At 46.5% G+C, this 20422-nt stretch overlaps 1 protein-coding gene across 1 annotated transcript in view; it reads left to right on the top strand.

Moving 5' to 3' along the window:
• Window positions 1–18760, top strand: part of LOC115476389 (solute carrier family 22 member 5-like) — a 52496-nt gene extending 33736 nt beyond the window's left edge. Inside the window, 5 exon segments of the mRNA XM_030212752.1 lie at window positions 8822–8925; window positions 9439–9653; window positions 11487–11669; window positions 12778–12913; window positions 17844–18760. Of these exon segments, the coding sequence (XP_030068612.1) occupies window positions 8822–8925; window positions 9439–9653; window positions 11487–11669; window positions 12778–12913; window positions 17844–17931 (726 nt within the window). The 3' untranslated portion in view covers window positions 17932–18760.
• The last annotated feature ends 1662 nt before the right edge of the window (window positions 18761–20422 follow it).

The raw sequence follows: 20422 nt of genomic DNA, 5'->3' as shown, positions 1-20422 counted from the left end.
GAGTGGAGTGCAGGTGAGGGCTGTCCATTCCCCTGCTGGTGGCGGTGAGCCCTCGGGTGGGTCTCCTCCTACCCTGAGGGCTCCTGCGGTACAGCCCCCCCCGAGATCGACCCTCTTCGGTCTCGGCCCCGAGGAAGCGACGGATGGATTCTACGTCCTCCTCGTCGGTGCCGGGGAGCTCCGGTGACATGCTTCGGAAGAAATCGAAGAAGCATCGACACCGGTCTCCTCCCCGTGTCGGCACCGAGAGCTCTGGGTCGCCGAGGGCCTCGGCACCCAGCAGGCATCGGCACCGAGAGGACCGCTCACCCTCTGTTCAAGAGGTGTCGATGCGCTCCACTCTGGACAGCCCGGAACAGCCTCCTCGCCCGGAACAGGTTCTGACGTCGACGCCTGCATCGACCTCATCAGCCTTTTTCTGCAGCCACTCTGAACGAGAGCCTCCGGGCCGTTCTCCCAGAGATTCTGGGAGAGCTGTTGCGCCCTACCCCTCCGGTACCGGCGGTGCTTGCGCCTCCGGTACCGTCGAGCGTGGCGCCGGCTGGCCCATCGCCCAGGTTGAGGTCCCCGACGTCGGTACCGCGTGCGGTGCCGACCGCGGCACCTCCCAGGAGGGCTCCCCGACTACGTCGGCGGAGGGAGCTTCGCCGATGCGGGCGAGGGAGTCTTCCTCTCGACGCCCCCGTCGTGGACGTGGTTCCACTGAGTCGAGCAGGGCGAGGTTGCAGACACAGGTTCGGGAACTTGTGTCTGACACCGAGGGTGAGGCCTCGTGGGAGGAAGAGGAAGACCCCAGATATTTCTCTGACGAGGAGTCTGAGGGTCTTCCGTCTGATCCCACTCCCTCTCCTGAAAGGCAGCTGTCTCCTCCTGAGAGCCTGTCTTTCGCTTCCTTTGTCCGGGAGATGTCTACGGCCATCCCCTTCCCGGTGGTTGTGGAGGACGAGCCCAGGGCTGAAATGTTTGAGCTCCTGGACTATCCTTCTCCACCTAAGGAAGCGTCCACTGTTCCCTTGCACCATGTCCTGAAAAAGACATTGCTTGCGAACTGGACAAAACCCTTAACTAATCCCCACATTCCCAAGAAGATCGAGTCCCAGTACCGGATCCATGGGGACCCAGAGCTGATGCGCACTCAGTTGCCTCATGACTCTGGAGTTGTGGATTTGGCCCTAAAGAAGGCTAAGAGTTCTAGGGAACATGCTTCGGCGCCCCCGGGCAAGGACGCTAGAACCTTAGACTCCTTTGGGAGGAAGGCCTACCATTCCTCTATGCTCGTGTCCAAGATCCAGTCTTACCAGCTCTACACGAGCATACACATGCGGAACAATGTGCGGCAGTTGGCGGGCTTGGTTGATGCTCTTCCCCCCGAGCAAGCCAAGCCTTTTCAGGAGGTGGTCAGGCAGCTGAAGGCGTGCAGAAAATTCCTGGCCAGAGGAGTTTATGACACTTTTGATGTTGCGTCCAGGGCCGCTGCTCAAGGTGTGGTGATGCGCAGGCTCTCATGGCTGCGTGCCGCCGACCTGGAGAATAGACTCCAGCAGCGGATAGCGGACTCGCCTTGCCGTGCGGACAATATTTTTGGCGAAAAAGTTGAACAGGTGGTAGAGTCTCTCCACCAGCGGGACACCGCATTCAACAAATTCGCCCGCCGGCAGCCTTCAGCCTCTACCTCTACAGGTAGACGATTTTTCGGGGGAAGGAAGACTGTTCCCTACTCTTCTGGCAAGCGGAGGTACAATCCTCCTTCCCGACAGCCTGCGGCCCAGGCTAAGCCCCAGCGCGCTCGCTCTCGTCAGCAGCGTGCGACTCAGCAAGGCCCCGCGGCTCCCCAGCAAAAGCAAGGGGCGAGCTTTTGACTGGCTCCAGCAGAGCATAGCCGACATCCAAGTGTCCGTGCCGGGCGACCTGCCAGTCGGAGGGAGGTTGAAAGCTTTTCACCAAAGGTGGCCTCTCATAACCTCCGATCAGTGGGTTCTGCAAATAGTCCGGCAGGGATACACCCTCAATTTGACATCAAAACCTCCAAATTGTCCACCGGGAGCTCAGTCTTACAGCTTCCAACACAAGAAGGTACTTGCAGAGGAACTCTCCGCCCTTCTCAGCGCCAATGCGGTCGAGCCCGTGCCATCCGGGCAAGAAGGGCTGGGATTCTATTCCAGGTACTTCCTTGTGGAAAAAGAAAACAGGGGGGATGCGTCCATCCTAGACCTAAGGGCCCTGAACAAATATCTCGAAAAAGAAAAGTTCAGGATGCTTTCCCTGGCACCCTTCTCCCCATGATTCAGCAAACGATTGGCTATGCTCTCTGGACTTGAAGGATGCCTACACACACATCCCGATACTGCCAGCTCACAGGCAGTATCTGCGATTTCAGGTGGGCACACGCCACTTCCAGTACTGTGTGCTACCCTTTGGGCTCGCCTCTGCGCCCAGGGTGTTCACAAAGTGCCTAGCTGTGGTAGCAGCGGCACTCCGCAGGCTGGGGGTGCACGTGTTCCCATATCTCGACGATTGGCTGGTAAAGAACACATCAGAGGCAGGAGCCCTGCAGTCCATGCGGATGACTATTCGCCTACTGGAACTACTGGGGTTTGTGATAAATTATCCAAAGTCCCACCTTCTCCCAGCGCAGAGACTCGAATTCATAGGAGCTCTGCTGGATTCTCGGACGGCTCGCGCCTATCTCCCAGAGACGAGAGCCAACAACTTGTTGTCCCTCGTCTCGCGGGTGCGAGCGTCCCAGCAGATCACAGCTCGGCAGATGTTGAGATTGCTGGGCCACATGGCCTCCACAGTTCATGTGACTCCCATGGCCCGCCTTCACATGAGATCTGCTCAATGGACCCTGGCCTCTCAGTGGTATCAGGCCGCAGGAGGTCTAGAGGACGTGATCCACCTGTCCACGAGTTTTCTCGACTCCCTGTATTGGTGGACGATTTGCTCCAATTTGACTCTGGGACGTCCCTTCCAAATTCCTCAGCCACAAAAAGTGCTGACCACGGATGCGTCCCTCCTGGGATGGGGAGCTCATGTCGATGGGCTCCACACCCAAGGAAGCTGGTCCCTCCAGGAACGCGATCTGCAGATCAATCTTCTGGAGTTACGAGCGATCTGGAACGCTCTGAAGGCTTTCAGAGATCGGCTGTCCCACGAAATTATCCAAATTCAGACAGACAACCAGGTTGCCATGTACTATGTCAACAAGCAGGGGGGCACCGGATCTCGCCCCCTGTGTCAGGAAGCCGTCAGCATGTGGCTCTGGGCTCGCCGTCAAGGCATGGTGCTCCAAGCCACATATCTGGCAGGCGTAAACAACAGTCTGGCCGACAGGTTGAGCAGGATTATGCAACCTCACGAGTGGTCGCTCAACTCCCGAGTGGTGCGCCAGGTCTTCCAAGCGTGGGGCACCCCCTTGGTAGATCTCTTCGCATCTCGAGTGAACCACAAAGTCCCTCAGTTCTGTTCCAGGCTTCAGGCCCACGGCAGACTGGCATCGGATGCCTTCCTCCTGGATTGGGGGGAGGGCCTGCTGTATGCTTATCCTCCCATCCCTCTGGTGGGGAAGACTTTGTTGAAACTCAAGCAAGACCGAGGCACCATGATTCTGATTGCTCCCTTTTGGCCGCGTCAGATCTGGTTCCCTCTTCTTCTGGAGTTGTCCTCCGAAGAACCGTGGAGATTGGAGTGTTTTCCGACCCTCATTACACAGGACGAAGGGGCGCTTCTGCATCCCAACCTCCAGTCGCTGGCTCTTACGGCCTGGATGTTGAGGGCGTAGACTTTGCCTCTTTGGGTCTGTCAGAGGGTGTCTCCCGCATCTTGCTTGCTTCCAGGAAAGATTCCACTAAGAGGAGTTACTTCTTCCATTGGAGGAGGTTTGCTGTCTGGTGTGACAGCAAGGCCTTAGATCCTCGCTCTTGTCCTACACAGACCCTGCTTGATTACCTTCTGCACTTGTCTGAGTCTGGTCTCAAGACCAACTCCGTAAGGGTTCACCTTAGTGCGATTAGTGCATACCATTACCGTGTGGAAGGTAAGCCGATCTCAGGACAGCCTTTAGTTGTTCGCTTCATGAGAGGTTTGCTTTTGTCAAAGCCCCCTGTCAAGCCTCCTACAGTGTCATGGGATCTCAATGTCGTTCTCACCCAGCTGATGAAACCTCCTTTTGAGCCACTGAATTCCTGCCATCCGAAGTACTTGACCTGGAAGGTCATTTTCTTGGTGGCAGTTACTTCGGCTCGTAGAGTCAGTGAGCTTCAGGCCCTGGTAGCCCAGGCCCCTTACACCAAATTTCATCACAACAGAGTAGTCCTCCGCACTCACCCTAAGTTTCTGCCAAAGGTCGTGTCGGAGTTCCATCTGAACCAGTCAATTGTCTTGCCAACATTCTTTCCCCGTCCTCATTCCTGCCCTGCTGAGCGTCAGCTGCACACATTGGACTGCAAGAGAGCATTGGCCTTCTATCTGGAGCGGACACAGCCCCACAGACAGTCCGCCCAATTGTTTGTTTCTTTTGATCCCAATAGGAGGGGAGTGGCTGTAGGAAAACGCACCATATCCAATTGGCTAGCAGATTGCATTTCCTTCACTTACGCCCAGGCGGGGCTGGCTCTTGAGGGTCATGTCACGGCTCATAATGTTCGAGCCATGGCTGCGTCGGTAGCCCACTTGAAGTCAGCCTCCATTGAAGAAATTTGCAAAGCTGCGACGTGGTCATCTGTCCACACATTCACATCTCATTACTGCCTGCAGCAGGATACCCGACGCGACAGTCGGTTCGGGCAGTCAGTTCTTCAGAACCTGTTTGGGCTTTAGGATCCAACTCCACCCCCCGAGGGCCCTGTTTGTTCTGTTCCAGGCTACACTCTCAGTTAGTTGGTAAATTTTTTAGGTCAATCTCAGTTATGTCCTCGCCGTTGCGAGGCCCAATTGACCATGGTTGTTGTTTTGAGTGAGCCTGGGGGCTAGGGATACCCCATCAGTGAGAACAAGCAGCCTGCTTGTCCTCGGAGAAAGCGAATGCTACATACCTGTAGAAGGTATTCTCCGAGGACAGCAGGCTGATTGTTCTCACAAACCCGCCCGCCTCCCCTTTGGAGTTGTGTCTTCCCTTGAAGTGTATTGTCTTGCTACATACTGGACTGGCCGGCTCGAGCCGGTTTCGGGCGGGAAGACGGCCGCGCATGCGCGGTGCGCGCGGGCGCGCGAGGACTAGCAAAGGACTTTGCTAGTGAAGTTTCCGATTGGAGGGGCTGCCGTGGACGTCACCCATCAGTGAGAACAATCAGCCTGCTGTCCTCAGAGAATACCTTCTACAGGTATGTAGCATTCGCTTTACTTGATTGTGGTCGTTGTTGTTTCTAGGACATAAAGCTTAGAAGTTTGCCCAGCTCTGTCCTTATGTCCCAACTACTGGAGTTGCTGTCAAAGCCTGTTCAAATCTGTCTTGTCATTTGTGGGACATAGACTGCAAAAGTCTGCAAGGCACCGTGCTTACGTTCCAGATTACTGGAGTTTCCGTCAAAACTGTCTACAGCCCATCCTAATCTGGATTGCTATATATGGGACTCAGACCGCACAAGCCAGCCCAGCACTGGCCTTAGTTGGTACAGCCAGAGTTGCCATCTAAGTACCACTTGACATGCAAATTCATATGCAGCCTTTTAAGTTTTCTTTTTTATACCATTTATTTTCTAATTTACAGATACTCTGTGTTCATCCTATGCCATTTTGAATTCCGCCAGTTTTTTTGTCTACCATCTCCTTCAGGAGGGCATTCCAGGCATCAACCACCCACCCGCTCCATGAAAAATAATTTTCTGACATTACTCCTAAGTCTACCACCCCATAACCTCAGTCCTTGTCCTCTAGTTTTACCATTTTCCCTTCTCTGGAAAATGTGTTTCTATATTATACCTTTCAAGTATTTAAATGTCTGTATCGTATTTCCCCTGTCCCTCCTCTCCTCTATGGTATACATTTTCAGGTCTTCCAGACTCTTCTCGTATATCTTTTTGCACAATCCCCATATTTTTGTCACCTTCCTCTGGACCGCTTTGTCTTCTTACATCGTTAGCAAGATACGGCCTCCAAAACTGAATGCAATACTCCAGGTAGGGCCTCACCAACAACTTATACAGGGGATCAACACCTCCTTTCTTCTGCTGGTTACACCTCTCTCTTTACAGCCTAGTATCCTTCTGGCTACAGCCAGCACCTTGTAAATATTCGTGACATTTGGTTTTGGGTGCACTATGATGTCACAGTGAGGCCCTATAGCTTCTTACCTCATAGGGACAGTGAACAGTTGGTTTCTAGTTACTGAGGAATGGTGCCAGTCATCTCTGACCAGTAGGTCATGATTGTGATCAAGCAAGGTTGCAACTTGCAGTTCCGTCCTTTTTTTTTTTTTTTTTTGTTTCTCCATGTTACTAATGATACTCTTCACACTTCTAGATAGGAATAGTGAATTCACTCCCAGAAGCCACAGATTTTGATAGCATCTGCAAACAGACAAACCTTACCAGACAACCAATCCACAATATCACTTTAAAAAAATGTTATAAAGAACAGGACAAGAACAGATCCTTACAGCACACCACTGGTAATGTCCCTTTCCTCTGAGTAAAATCTGTTTATTGCTACTCTTTGTCACCTTCCACACAACTGTTTCTAACCCAGTCAGTAACTTTGGAGACCATACTAAGGGCACTCAGTTTATTTTTATATCGCCTATGGAAATCTGTGTCAAAGACTTTGCTAAATTCAAAGTACACCACATCTGGTGCTCCCCTTCGATTCAACTGTCTCTGGTCACTCAGTCAAATTAATCAGATTTGTCTGACAAGAACTGCATCTACTTATAGCTATGCTGCCTCAGGTCCTGCAATCCATTGGATTCCAGAAACCTCTCTATCCTCTGTTTTAGAAGCATTTCCATTAATTTATTCACCACAGAGGTCAAACTAACCAGCCTGTAGTTCCCAACCTCCTTCCGCTTTTGTGGAGAAGAATCTCATCAACCTTTCAACAGTTCTCTGGTACCACTCCTGACCCTAAAGTAGCATTGAAAAGATTAGATTCAGAGCCACCAGAACTTTCTTAAAATTCCTTCAGTACCCTCAGATCTTTATTTATGTTTGTATCCCATCTCTCTCCATTGCTTTGCTACCTTTTTAGCTAGCGCCTCATGAACGGTCTTCTGAAAATTGTTCAAAGTCTGCTACACTTCCACTTCCACTCCTATCTGTATTTGTCTTCTGTGGTCCGGTTCAGCCCATCATCTATGAACACAGAACAAAAATATTAAGTAATTCCACTTTATCCTGATCAGTTTCTATATAGTCCTCCCCTTCACACTTTGTGCCACATAATGCCACTTTTGCACTACCTCCTATCACTAAATCTTGAAAAGAAAAAAAAGTATTATTCCTTCCCCCCCACCCCTGAATTTTACCATATTGGCTCTTTTTTTCCTTCTATTTGCATCTTTGCTTTCCTGACTACATTACCAGTTTCTCTTAGCTTTTCCAGATACTGATGCCTGTCTTCATCTTTCTTTAAGTCTTTTGTTTATGAAGGCTAACCTCTTTTTTTTTTCCTTACCTTTTCAGTTACTACTTTTGAGAACCAAAGTGACTTAATTTTGCTCCTTTAACAAAAAGGTTTGTTGCCCTTAAAATAGTTCCTTTCACTGCTTTTCTACTTCCCCCCACATGTTCCCATCCTGCTAACAACTCCTTGAGGTATTCCCCATCTTGACAAAGTTAGTTTCTTTGAAGCATAGGACCTTCACTTTTGAATAAACCCTCTCCACGCATGTCTTATAGTATGAACCACACCATCTGGTGATCACTGGATGCCAAATGAAAACCCACTATAACATAAGAACACTCTCCCCATTTTGTAAGCACTAGGTCCAGTATGGCCCCATCCTAGAACAGCTAGAACAGCTCTCCCTGTAGAGAATCCTCTCCCTATAGAGAATCCAGGATCTCCTACTTCTGGATGATCTTGCAACAGGGATGCCCCAGTCAATAGTCAACACATTGAAATCCTCTAATAGTATTTTTCCTTCCCCTTTCATAGTAGCTGTATTGTGAAAGTCTTCAATTAAAATCTCTGTCTGCTGCTTCTGCCTGTGAAGGAGGCCAGTGGATTGCTCATGATCAGGGCAAAAGGAACAATAATGCATTTAATGTATTTCTGAATACCTGATGATATCCCATCTTATAAATCATCCACGTCTGTACAGACTTGCAGGAGGGTACAAGTTAAAGATAAATGAGATGAGTCAAATAAGGGAGAGAATAACAAAAGGTTGTTAGTTCCTTTTCTCAAAGGGCTAACAAACTTCATTAAGATACTAGTGAAGCTATTATACTACATTGATACATAATTACGTAGTAGTTAGGGTGATTGGTCCTTTTTCTGCCATTATCCAGTTTTCCATTTATCCCAGCTGCCAGACAGAATGTGACCACTTGTGCAGGAAAGTTTTTGTAGTTTACTCCCTGCCCCTCTTTTTCTAATCGCAATAATCCAGACTGCACAGCTGTTGCCCAAACATCTCGTTGCTTAGGTCTTCATGGCCTTTCTAGATGGCTTCCTCCTACCACCAGCCTGCCACACAGCTAGGACTGGAATTTTTTTTTAAACTGTATTTGTAGTCTATCTACCAGGCAGACCTAGCTATGTAAGCTGCAGTTATGTCCTGAAGACTTACTTCATGCTTTTGCCACATTACAGTTGAGTTTTTATGTTGATGTAATTCCATTATATTGACTTGGAATCCTCTCTTTCATATGCATGTGTCTAGCTGCAAGATTTGAGGTCTGAGCTACAGATGAGGTCTCATACCATTCTGGACTTAGTCAAAACCCACAATATCCGCATTATCACCATCTTGTCGGTGCTGCTGTGGTAGGTAAATATGCTTCAGAATATAATCTTGATGATGAATAGAACTCGTAATTAGTGTCCCCTGTAAACTTGCAAAAGCAGCTGCACTATTAATACTCTCCCTTCCTTACCCCAAATAGAGAATGTGGGTAGAGTGCTGAAGCCTGATTCTGAGTGAAAGGACTAACTTGATAAAAAGGGAGGGATGAATCGGTTTTGAAAAGCAATGTACTCAGATCTTACCTGGATAAAAGTATATGTAGTAAGAGCTCCTGGGGAGATTTTAAGTTGAAAAGAGAAATAACCCATATGGATTATGTTTCCCATCTGTAAGGGTTATTTTCAAAGGGAAAAGGTGTGCACAGATAAACCAGGTGCTGAGTACTGCAGGTTTTTTTTTTTCTCTGAATGATCTCCAAAGGGAAAATATGCTGGTTTATTTTTTTCCTTTCAAAAAGTGATGTGAAACCGAGGGGCTGTAGTACCCAGGGACTTTACATGTGAGAATTGGCCCCAACATTTCTTGTTTTGCAGGATGATAATATCGGTGGGTTACTTTGGCCTGTCACTGAATACTCCAAACCTGCATGGAGACCCCTACTTGAACTGCTTTCTGTCTGCTGTGATTGAAGTTCCAGCATACGTTATAGCATGGCTGTTACTGAAAAGCCTGCCTCGACGCTACTCCATGGCCAGTACGTTATTCCTTGGGGGAGCAGTCCTTCTCTTCATACAGCTGGTGCCTCCAGGTCTGATCCTAACCTTATTACAAACACTTCTTCCATTCAAATAGGTCCATTTTTCATTGGGTTCAGGTTTCCATGCTTAATCCAGTAGTAAACAAGATGGCGTAACTTTGGCTATGAATCTGCCTGTTAAAGGACACTGGTTTATTTTAGCAAAAAGAAAGAAAGAAGAGTTTGGCCACAACTTGATTGTTAGTACTGCAGCTGGGGGGATTACGTTTAGTTGCTGGTTGTAGTTTGGCCCATAGTTTTTCTTCAGTGTTGTACTGTGTTTACAGTGGCTTGGGGGAGGGGGAGGTTGGGGAAGGGATGGAGAGGGGATAGCATAGAGCAGGGGTTCTCAATCCAGTTCTGGGGACACACCAAGCCAGTCTGATTTTCTGGATACCCACAATAAATATGCATGAGATTAAATTTGCTTGCACTGCTTCCATTGTATGTAAATCTATCTCATGCATATTCATTGTGGGTATCTTGAAAACCAGACTGGCTTGGTGTGTCCCCAAGACTGGATTGAGAACCCTTGGCATAGAGTATTACAAACAGGAATATGCAACTTCCTTTAATTTTCTGTTGATAACAAAAATAAATTTTTAAGACTGTGTATGAAATGCTTTTCTTTTTTTTTTTTTTTTTTTGAGAACCAGAATTCAAGAGGGATTTACAAAATGTCTGAAATACATCAGACACAAAAAGTAAATGAAAACTCTGTTTCTCCACATTTACCAGAAAAATACAGGTACAATCAGGACCTTAGTATTATGAGAATATTTGACTCTACCTTTAAGGTTTGTTTGTTCGTGGGCCAGCAGATATTCAAAGCAATTTAAGTGGTCAGGAGAGGCTCCTGCTCACTGAAATTGCTTAGGGCCACTTAACCACCAATATTCAGTGGCATTTAACCGGTTAGCACTGCTGAATATTTGTGGTTAGCGCCTGCACCAAAACTAGCGAACTTGTGGATGTTCCAGGGTGGAATTATCCCTTAGGACTTCTATCACTTAACTGCATATGTTTAAGTGGTTCAGTTTATGCAGTCAAAGGCTGAATATTGCACTTAACCGCATAAACTTTAGTGGCCAACCTAGAACTGGATATTCAGTGCCGGTGCCCAGACATGGCCTGACATTGAATATCCAGGAATACAGCCAGCACTGGACGTAAAATATGCTGACCTCTGCCAGCTGAATATCAGCCAGCATGTTTCTTTCCACACTAATGCACTAAGGATTAGTTCAGTAAAAAAAAAAAAAAAGGTCTCCCAGTTTGTAGCTCATGAGTTGATGGTGTCCTTGGATATTAGCTGGTCACAGCCACATCAGGCCTTTTCTTTGATGCATCTGTAGCTCCTCTGACCCAGCATTTTCTTTTTTGTAGAACAGAAAGTGATGGAAGAATGACCTTTGAGACTGTGGTGCTAGAGATATAATTGCCATCTTACTCAAAATCCTAGGAAGCACAATATTTTTTTACATAGATCTCTTCACTCACTACCTATAATACTGCAACTCAGATTTGACTTCTGATGTTCACTGGAGTTCAGAGTCGGGTTTTTTTTCCTTTGAAATAGCATTTTTAGTATCTGATATGGATCTGTATGTTAACTGCGTATTGCAGTTTGCAAGACTGCATAGGAGAGAAACTTTGGATCACTCTATTGGTTATGCATTAGCACTTGTTTTATAGATTTGGCTCATCATGGATAGTTCAAATCAAGTGTTCACATTCTGTTCACATTAAGAAAAATCAGTTAAACTTAAGTGGAACTGCAGATAAAAATACTATTGCACATTGCTGTACCAATGTTTTGGGTTTTGTTGTTTTCTTTGTTGCCAGGCCTCAGTATCTTGTCCATTATTCTGGTGATGACAGGAAAGTTCGGAATCACATCAGCCTTCGCAATGGTCTATGTGTACACAGCAGAGCTATACCCCACTGTTGTGAGGAACATGGGAGTGGGAGGCAACTCAATGGCCTCCAGATTTGGCAGTATGCTCGCTCCGTACTTGGTTTACCTCGGTGAGAAAAAATGCATCACCTGCTTTTTGACAGAAATCAGCAAGATATTGATAGCTGCTTGAATCTTGAATGTGCTGAGGCTGCGTTTAGTGAACTGTTTGTTTTATTTAGGGAATTAATAGAATCTCAGTTGTCTATAAAATTCTGACTTAAATTTGTGTAGCTCAATCTGTGCCTGTATTTCTGGCACAATTAGTTGCCTGAAAGATTGAATAAGGTAACCAAATGCATAGTGATTAGCTTTAAAAAAAAAAAAGCCAAGTGATGAGTATAACGCACTACTGTTAGAGAGACCTGGATTCAATTTCCAGGCCTAGATTCAGCTTCCTTGGCCAGTCAAGACTGAGGGATGTTGTGCAAATGAAATTCAGACTTTGATAAGAAGGGATATAAAATATTGCCTATAACTCAAAGTAATTGCAAATGAAACCTCATGACACCATACCCAGCAGAGAGCAGTACTGGCTGAGTTGAAACCCAAAGGAGCAAGACAAAACTGTCAGGCAGGCATCCTATGTTTCTTTCTCCTAGCTATGCAGTACAAGATTTCTGAGGAGCTATAATCAAGTTACATTTATTTTCCACATTTTTCTGCATGTACCTAAGATTTTATATTGAAAAAAGGAAACAAAGAGCAGGGCAACAGTTTCTGCCTAGCAGCTGTGCATCTTGAGGGAGTTTTCAACATTCAATTTGTGAAAATTGAGAACCACTGGAGTGATCATTTGCTAGTGTAGGGATACTTGTGTAGGTGGGCCCTGAACCGTGTTTGGCAGGATTTCCAAGTCTCTGCAGGCCTTCCTTCACAACTTCCTGGAGATTTTTCCCTTATTTATTTTTAACAGTTCCTCCCCCTCCCAGACTACATAGGTGTGTTTTTATATTCAGCTTCCTTAGTGTTTCTAGACCAAGGGTTCTATTCCATGAACCATTCTCTGCATGCTTTCTCCACTTGCATTGTTGTAAGTAGCATAATATGTACTGTTTGAATGTTTTAACTGCTGTAATTGTCTATTGCCTATCCAGCTTATTCTTGTTACTTCTGGGTGACTTTCTTCAAAAAGGTGGTATGTAAGTAATTAAAATAATGTATCCTTTGCTCTACTAGGTGCCTATGACAGGTTCCTTCCTTTCATCCTAATGGGCAGTTTGACTGTGCTGGTAGGAATCCTTACTCTATTTCTTCCAGAGAGCTACGGGTTACCCCTTCCAGAGACTATTGAACAGATGCGAAAAGTGAAAGGGTAGGTACTTAATGCAATAATAAGAGAGCGAGAGTGTGTGAGAGAAGAGAGAGACCCATTTAAGAGAAATACAGATATAGTGTTTATGCATAGTAAGTAATATGTTCCTGGATTGAGCTAGTCCTTAAATAGGTCACCATTTTTGTGCACAGAGAATGACTGGCTTGATATTAATGTGGTATTTAACAGATCCTTTCTGAAAGCAGATAATCTCTCATTAAACAGTACTTCATGGTGCACTGTAAAATTTAGATTCTTTTTGCTCTCTTTGGGCCTCCAGATAATTGCAGAATTTCAACTAGCCTTTCTTTGGAGTATAGCAGCATGAACTTCATCTCCCCGCCTCCCCCTTTAAACTCCTCTCTCATGTAATCCACTGATTACAGCAACATTCCTCCGCTAATACACAGTACACCCTGAATCTCTACTATGGTAATTTTACAAAGTTATTTCTGCAAATAAATAGCCTCTTATAAAATATTGACTGGTGTAAAAGTGCATGCAGGTACACACATAGATTATAAGATATGGTAATCTACACAGGAACAAGTGTGTCTATGCCTGTAAGATAGGTGCTATTTCTGCTGTGACACGTGGAGGGGCATAATCGAAAGCGAATGCCCATCTCCATGGGCGTCTATGTCTGAGAACAGGTACGTGAAGGGGTGGGACAGACCGTATTTTCGAAAAAAAATGGGCATCCATCTTTTTTTTTCGATAATACGGTTTGTGCCGGGCAAATGCATCGGATTTGAGCTGGGCGGTTTCGTTTTCCAGCGATAATGGAAACCGAAGGTGCCCAGCTCGAAAACGAACAAATCCAAGGCATTGGGTCATGGGAGGGGCCAGGATTTGTAGTGCACTGGTCCCCCTCACATGCCAGGACACCAACTGGGCACCCTAGGGGGCACTTGTAAAAAGTTAAAAAAAAAAACTCCCATGGCTCCCACCCCATTGGGCACTGAGCCCCTCAAATCCCCCCAAAACCCACTGCCCACAACTCTACACCATTACCATAGCCCTTATGGCTGAAGGGGGGCACCTAGATGTGGGTACAGTGGGTTTTGGGGGCGGTTTGGAGGGCTCCCATTTACCAGCACAAGTGTAACAGGTGGGGGGATGGGCCTGGGTCCACCTGGCTGAAGCCCACTGCACCCACTAACAACTGCTCCAGGGACCTGCATACTGCTGTGATGGAACTGGGTATGGCATTTGAGGGTGGCATACAGGCTGGAAAAAAAAGTTTTTAAAGTTTATTTTATGGGAGGGGGGGGGGGGTTAGTGACCACTGGGGGAGTCAGGGGTGATCATCCCCGATTCCCTCCGGTGGTCATGTGGTCATTTAGGGTACTTGTTCGTGAAAAAAAAGGGTCCAAAAAAATGACCCAAATTTTCTTTTTTCGATTATCGGCCGAGGGCGCCCATCTCTCCTCGGCCAATAACCATGCCCCAGTTCCGCCTTCACCATGCCTCCGACACGCCCCCGTCAACTTTGCCCGTTTCCGCGACAGATTGTGGTTGAAGACGCCCAAAATCGGCTTTCGATTATACCGATTTGGGCGCCCATGGGAAAAAGGCACCCATCTCCCGATTTGGGTCGAAATCTGGGCTCCCATCACTTTCGAAAATAAGGCGAATAGGCACCTTTGTATTTATAAAATAAGTAGCCGTTAAGCCCGTTAAAACGGGCGAGTATTGGTATGTGTTTTTTGCAAGGCCCCCTCCCCCCTCCCCTCGCAGCTGCAAGGCCCCCTGCCCTCCCTCCTTCCCTGCCAGCTCCAAGGCCCCATTCCCTCCCAGCTGTAAGGGCCCCCCTCCCAGCTCCAAGGCCCCCTGCCCTCCCTCCCAGTTCCAGGGCCCCCCTCCGTCCCTCCCTCCCTCCCAGCCAGCTCGAAGGCCCCCTTCTGTCCATCCCTCCCAGCTCCAAGGCCCCCCTCCTTCTGACCTCCCATGTCCAGCATCCTCCCTCCTTCCTTGCCATATCCAAGGCCCTCTGTCCCTCCCTCCCAGCTCCAAGGCCCCCCTCCGTCCCTCCCCCCCAGCCAGCTCCTAGGCCCCCTCCTGAGACCTTCCTGCCCTCCCCCCCGGAGTCGACGACGCCGCCCCCCTTCCACCCGGGCCGGGCCCTCTCTTTGCTATTGAACTTACAGCGCAGAAACCGCAGCAGGCAGATCAGCTCCCGTCGGCCTTCCTTCCCTGCCTGTGTCCCGCCCTCGTGTGACGTAACGTCGGCAAGGGCAGGACACAGGCAGGGAAGGAAGGCCGACAGGAGCTGATCTGCCTGCTGCGGTTTCTGCGCTGTAAGTTCAATAGCGAAGAGAGGGCCCGGGCCGGGTGGAGGGTGGGCGGCGGCGACTCCGGGGGGGGGGGGAGCAGTAGCGACCTCGGCAGTTCCCTCCTTCCTCTTCCGCGCAGTTTCCCTCTCTGTTCCGTCATCACGTCTTGACGCGGGGGCGGGACAGAGACGGAAGTCTCTACTGAGCATTTGCAAGTGAGTCGGTCACTTGCCATTTATATGTTTGATTCCCCAGTTAACGACTACTCAAATCACCCTGTTTTATAAAATTATCCTCAAATAAAATAGATAAATGTGAAGCGTGTGTTAAACAAAACCATTGTAAGAAAATGAGACACATGGAAGCTAAGTCATGATAAAATTACTGTTTAACAGGTGCTTGTACCTGAACTGGTTATTTATGTGAGGCTTCACTTGTTAATGTGTGGTAAAATTTGCCTTGAATAATTGAGACTTTATTTTTTTCCTTAACTGGAGCTTCTAAAATACAATTATACTGAGGTATTTTCCAGTATTTTTGCTGTCTTGACACTGTTTTATTATCCTACTGTGCTGTGTAAGTTAATGGCATGTCATAAGTACAGTAATCATAATGTATTTTTCTATAGCATCCCTCTAGAACGGCACAGATGGGTTATGCACTCCTCCCAGCAGATGGAGACTGAGAACCACTGAGTTTCCAGAAACCTTATCAGTGAGCTGTGCAGTCCCTTGGAAACTATTCTGTTCTCAGTCTCAGCAGATGGTAGGAGTGGTAAGCCTGTGCAGTTCCCGTTGTTCTTCTGTCCTTGTAGATGCTCTTTGAATTTTTGTTTTGTTGTTTGGAGAGAGAGAGCTTTTTAATTCAATTAAAAATAAAAAAGAGAGAGAGAAAGGAATCTCCTCTCAGGGTGGTTTTCTGCTGGATCGGGGTTGAGGTCTACTGGGGGGCTTTTAAGGCCTGGGGATGTCACGCCTAGGTGGCCTGGCCCCTCCCACTTCTATTTGCCCCTTGTTGGATAGTTAGTGCAGTGTGCCTCGGTTAGCTGCCTCTGCCAGGAGGCAGAAAGGCAGCCTTGAGTGCCTGAGGACTGGTTTATTTGCCTCTCTGTGGGAGTCTCCTGGACAGTCGGGGGGGGGGGGGGGGGGGGGTCTTGCAAAGGTTCAGGTGCCATGAGTTCTGTGCACCAGAAGCCCTGTGCATGCTGCCAGATATGGGGGGGGGGGGGGGGGGGGGGCAAATTCTGAGTATTGAGTTGACTGGGAGGATGCTGGTGCGGCAGTTTCCCCTCTGGTTCCAGGCCTGTCCCGCAGGCCTGTGGCGCATTCCATAGCGACGACTTGGATCTTGGTGGGAAATGCCACTATTTTACAGTCAGTGACTGAAACTAGTTGCCACCGCCTCCTCTCCTCAGCAGGGTTCTCCCCTCAGGCTAGGCCCCTCTGGACTGGGGGGGGGGGGGGAGACCCTGTGGAAGAGGAACTGGGGCAGATAGAGGAATTCGTTGCTGGAGATAGTGGTGAAGGCGGTTAGCTTGGCAGAGTTTAATAAGGGGTTAGACGGTTTCCTAAAGGACAAGTCCATAAACCGCTACTAAATGGACTTGGGAAAAATCCACAATTCCAGGAATAACATGTATAGAATGTTTGTACGTTTGGGAAGCTTGCCAGGTGCCCTTGGCCTGGATTGGCCGCTGTTGTGGACAGGATGCTGGGCTCGATGGACCCTTGGTCTTTTCCCAGTGTGGCATTACTTATGTACTTATGTACCCTTCTCCATTGTGAATACTGCCCATTTAATCCCACTCTCTGTTTCCTATACTTCAGCCAGTTTTTAATCCACAATAGGACATTTCCTCCTAACCCATGACCCTCCAATTTCCTCTGTAGCCATTCATGAGGTACCTTGTCAAACACCTTTTGAAAATCCAGATACACAATATCAACCGTCTCCCCTTTGTCCACATGTTTGTTTACTCCTTCAAAGAATTGAAGTAAATTGGTCAGGCTCAGTGCATCATAAGCACAGGTACAGAATGTAATCATATTTTGCTTGCTTAGATTCTCCTAAATATGAGTCCTATGCAAGTTAGATAACAGGGTAGTCTTTACTTTTCAGCTGTGAAAAATTACAATCTCTGATTAGTCTATAAAATGAGACTGTGTCATGAACAGAGGCAGTGTTTATGTAAAAGTAAGATAAGTGGATCATATAATCTGGGAGTTCTGATAGGTTATAGGAGACTCTTGACTCATTCTCCACCCCCACCCCCTTGCTGACTGAGGGCTGGGGGACTGAAGTTTTCAGCACTGATTTTTAGCAGCCCTTGAATTCAGAGAAAATACAACTCAAATGCCTCCTTTTGTATTTTGCTTACATTACTGCGGAGTGCTACCCCCGGCAAAGATATACATGGTGCTGCTGTTCTGCAGCATAGGACTACAAGCATCTTAGTGCTGGACTCTGAATGGTCTGCACTCACAATCCTCTTGGTAGGCTTATCCCTGCCTCTCCTTTTAAGCACCTATAGGAGGAGGTGCATGCAAACTGCAGGGGCTGAGAGCATTTCTCATACAACATAGGGTTAAGTGTTTTTGGATTTGTGGGGTTGTTTTTTTTCCAATAGAATCACTTTTTTTTATTTTTCTTTGTAGGTTCAGGCATAAACAAACTTCCCATACCCCCAGGGTTACAGAAGAATGTGATTACAGTCCCAAAATCCTTGGCAACACTGCTGTATGACAAGTGCTGACACACTGCATGACTGAAAGGCAACCTTTCTGACTGACTTTTGATTAAATACATTCTGGATCAAGAAGGTTTATAGGTAACCCTTTATCTCCAGTCTTGTGATTATGAACTTATTAGGTATTTATTGGAATATCACGGTTACTAATACACTTGTTTGATATGAACCTAGATGTTCCATCTTGGTTCATAGACTTGAGTGATGGACCATTATGTAAGATGTGTTTTACTGTTCTCAGGGTGGTAGCCGTATCGGTTCCATAGTCTTCAGTCTTTTAACTACTGGACAAGATGGGTGACCAAATACTGATTTCATTTTTTTAGGAGTGAAGAGCTATTGTACATTTGTAAGACTTTATTTGAAGACATGCCCGCTGATGTCAGATGAAAGTATGTTCTCCTAGAAACTCATGGTGATAGGTCTTGTATAAATATTGGGTATGCTTTTCATACCGAATTTATATGAATTGGCACAGGCCAAAGAAGACCTATATTGTTAATATGTCATTAAAACCTACGTAAATTCAGCTGCTCTTGGACAAAAAAAAAACAAAAACGTTTGTCCCAAAAGGGGCAGAGGCAGAATCCAGTTGGGGAAGGAAGGAGGAGATGATTTTTCAGAATCCATCTGTGTGTCTAAACTGTTAAAACACCATATATACATGAATATAAACGGAGATAAATAAACCAAGGGTTTATATTCCAGCATTCTTCTCCTTACCTCCCTTTTTTGGGTCGGCTGATGCTAACACAAAAGGGTCACAATCAGCTGGAGTGAGGCTTTAATCATGCACAATCTTTTTTGTGTCAGTCTCAGCTGACCTGGGAGAGGGGAGGTAAGGGGAGCAATGCCGGGGGGGGGGGGGGAGAAGGCTCAAAAATAAGCCAAGATGTATTTTTTCATATTTTGTGTCTTTACTTTGGCCAAAAATTCTCATTTGAGTATATATGGTAACTGCTCTGATACCCATGAAGAAAAGTGGTATGTCATTAATAAACATAAATGAATCAGTTCTATCAAAATATTTAAACTGTCAGTTTGAAAGCAACTGAGCCAGATCACTTCTTTTGAGGTTTTATAAAGTTGTTCCTGCCTGGCTAATGCCATTACTGTACAGCCAAGTCTCAGTGGAATTTTTGATGGTCCACTGGTCATCTTAAAACATACTTTACAACAATGATAAAAAAAGAAAAACAATGGAAAGGGTAAAGGATCATGGATTTGTTTGTTTGTTTGTTTTTGGTTGTCAGTACAGAGAAACATGTATGACAGCAAAACTATTACAGAAACATTATCAAACATGATACACAAACCAAAAATGCTTGTACAGAGATTACCAACCGTTAGCACACAAAATTCCTCCATAGTGACTTTATATATTTCCCCCCTGAACCCCCCCCTCCCCCGAATCAGAAACCCTCCCATTAGCACACTAACACTCTTCCCTCTGTACCAAAAACCCACACCATACATCCCCTGTAGGATCAAGGATTTTGATATACCACCTTTCTGTGGTAGAACCAGAGTGGTTTACAGTTATTATATGTAGCTACTTTGTGTCCCTAGTGCGCTCACAATCTAAGTTTTGTACCAGGGTTAGAAGGAGCTGCAGCGGAAATCAGACCTACTGCACTAACCATTAGGCACAAAAGGAACATGTGAACAATGCCAAACAAACAAGACCAGACTGTCAGTTTAGTTCATTTACAATATCAGCAACTCAATAACACTGTTGCCATAAAGTACAAAATGGTGCACAATATTTGCAAGGCAAGCTGTTCTGATTTGTCTGTAGTTCTCCTGTTCTGTACGCTGATCCTGAACTAGCAGAAGGGCTTGAATTGGTGGTATTCACTCATGGTCCTCGAGGGCTACAGACAAGTGGGCTGTTCAGGATGTCCCTTATGAATTTGCAAAAGAGATATTTTGATGCATTCTACCTCAGCTGTATGCAAATCTTATACATTTAGGAGTATCCTGAAAATCTAACCTGTTTGCAGCCTTTGAGGAGCATCATCATCAAATACCACTGATTTAGGTGATCTTTAATCCCTTATCCTATGTCCATCTGAAATCTCACAAGATGACATGGTGATGCAGAAGAAAGTAGTTGTGATTCCTTGAAGAGTTGACCATTGACTAGCAGACAGGATGGCTGCCTTGCTAAAAGCTTGGGCCAGTTTAAGCCTTTGACCTGTGCTTATCGTCCATGGTAGTGGGAATGTACTCAGTAGTAAAAGCCCTACTGACCAGTTGAATACATTTTATTTTGACATTTACTGGCACCTGAATCTTAACTAAATCTCGTCTGGAAATACTTTATGAACACCGATTTGCTTATTTTATGACCACATCAGTGTCTTTAGTTGCTGCAGTGAATTTTTACACTTGTAATATTTCAATGGCATGAAAATTTGTATTTGCATTTTTAACAATTACAGTAGATTTATATTTTTAATTGTTATACTGAAGTAATATTTAAAT

Source organism: Microcaecilia unicolor, chromosome 8, assembly GCF_901765095.1.
Source record: "Microcaecilia unicolor chromosome 8, aMicUni1.1, whole genome shotgun sequence".
Classification (NCBI taxonomy): domain Eukaryota; kingdom Metazoa; phylum Chordata; class Amphibia; order Gymnophiona; family Siphonopidae; genus Microcaecilia; species Microcaecilia unicolor.
Note: the sequence above shows the minus strand (reverse complement) of the source record. Positions and strands in the feature narration are given on the sequence as shown.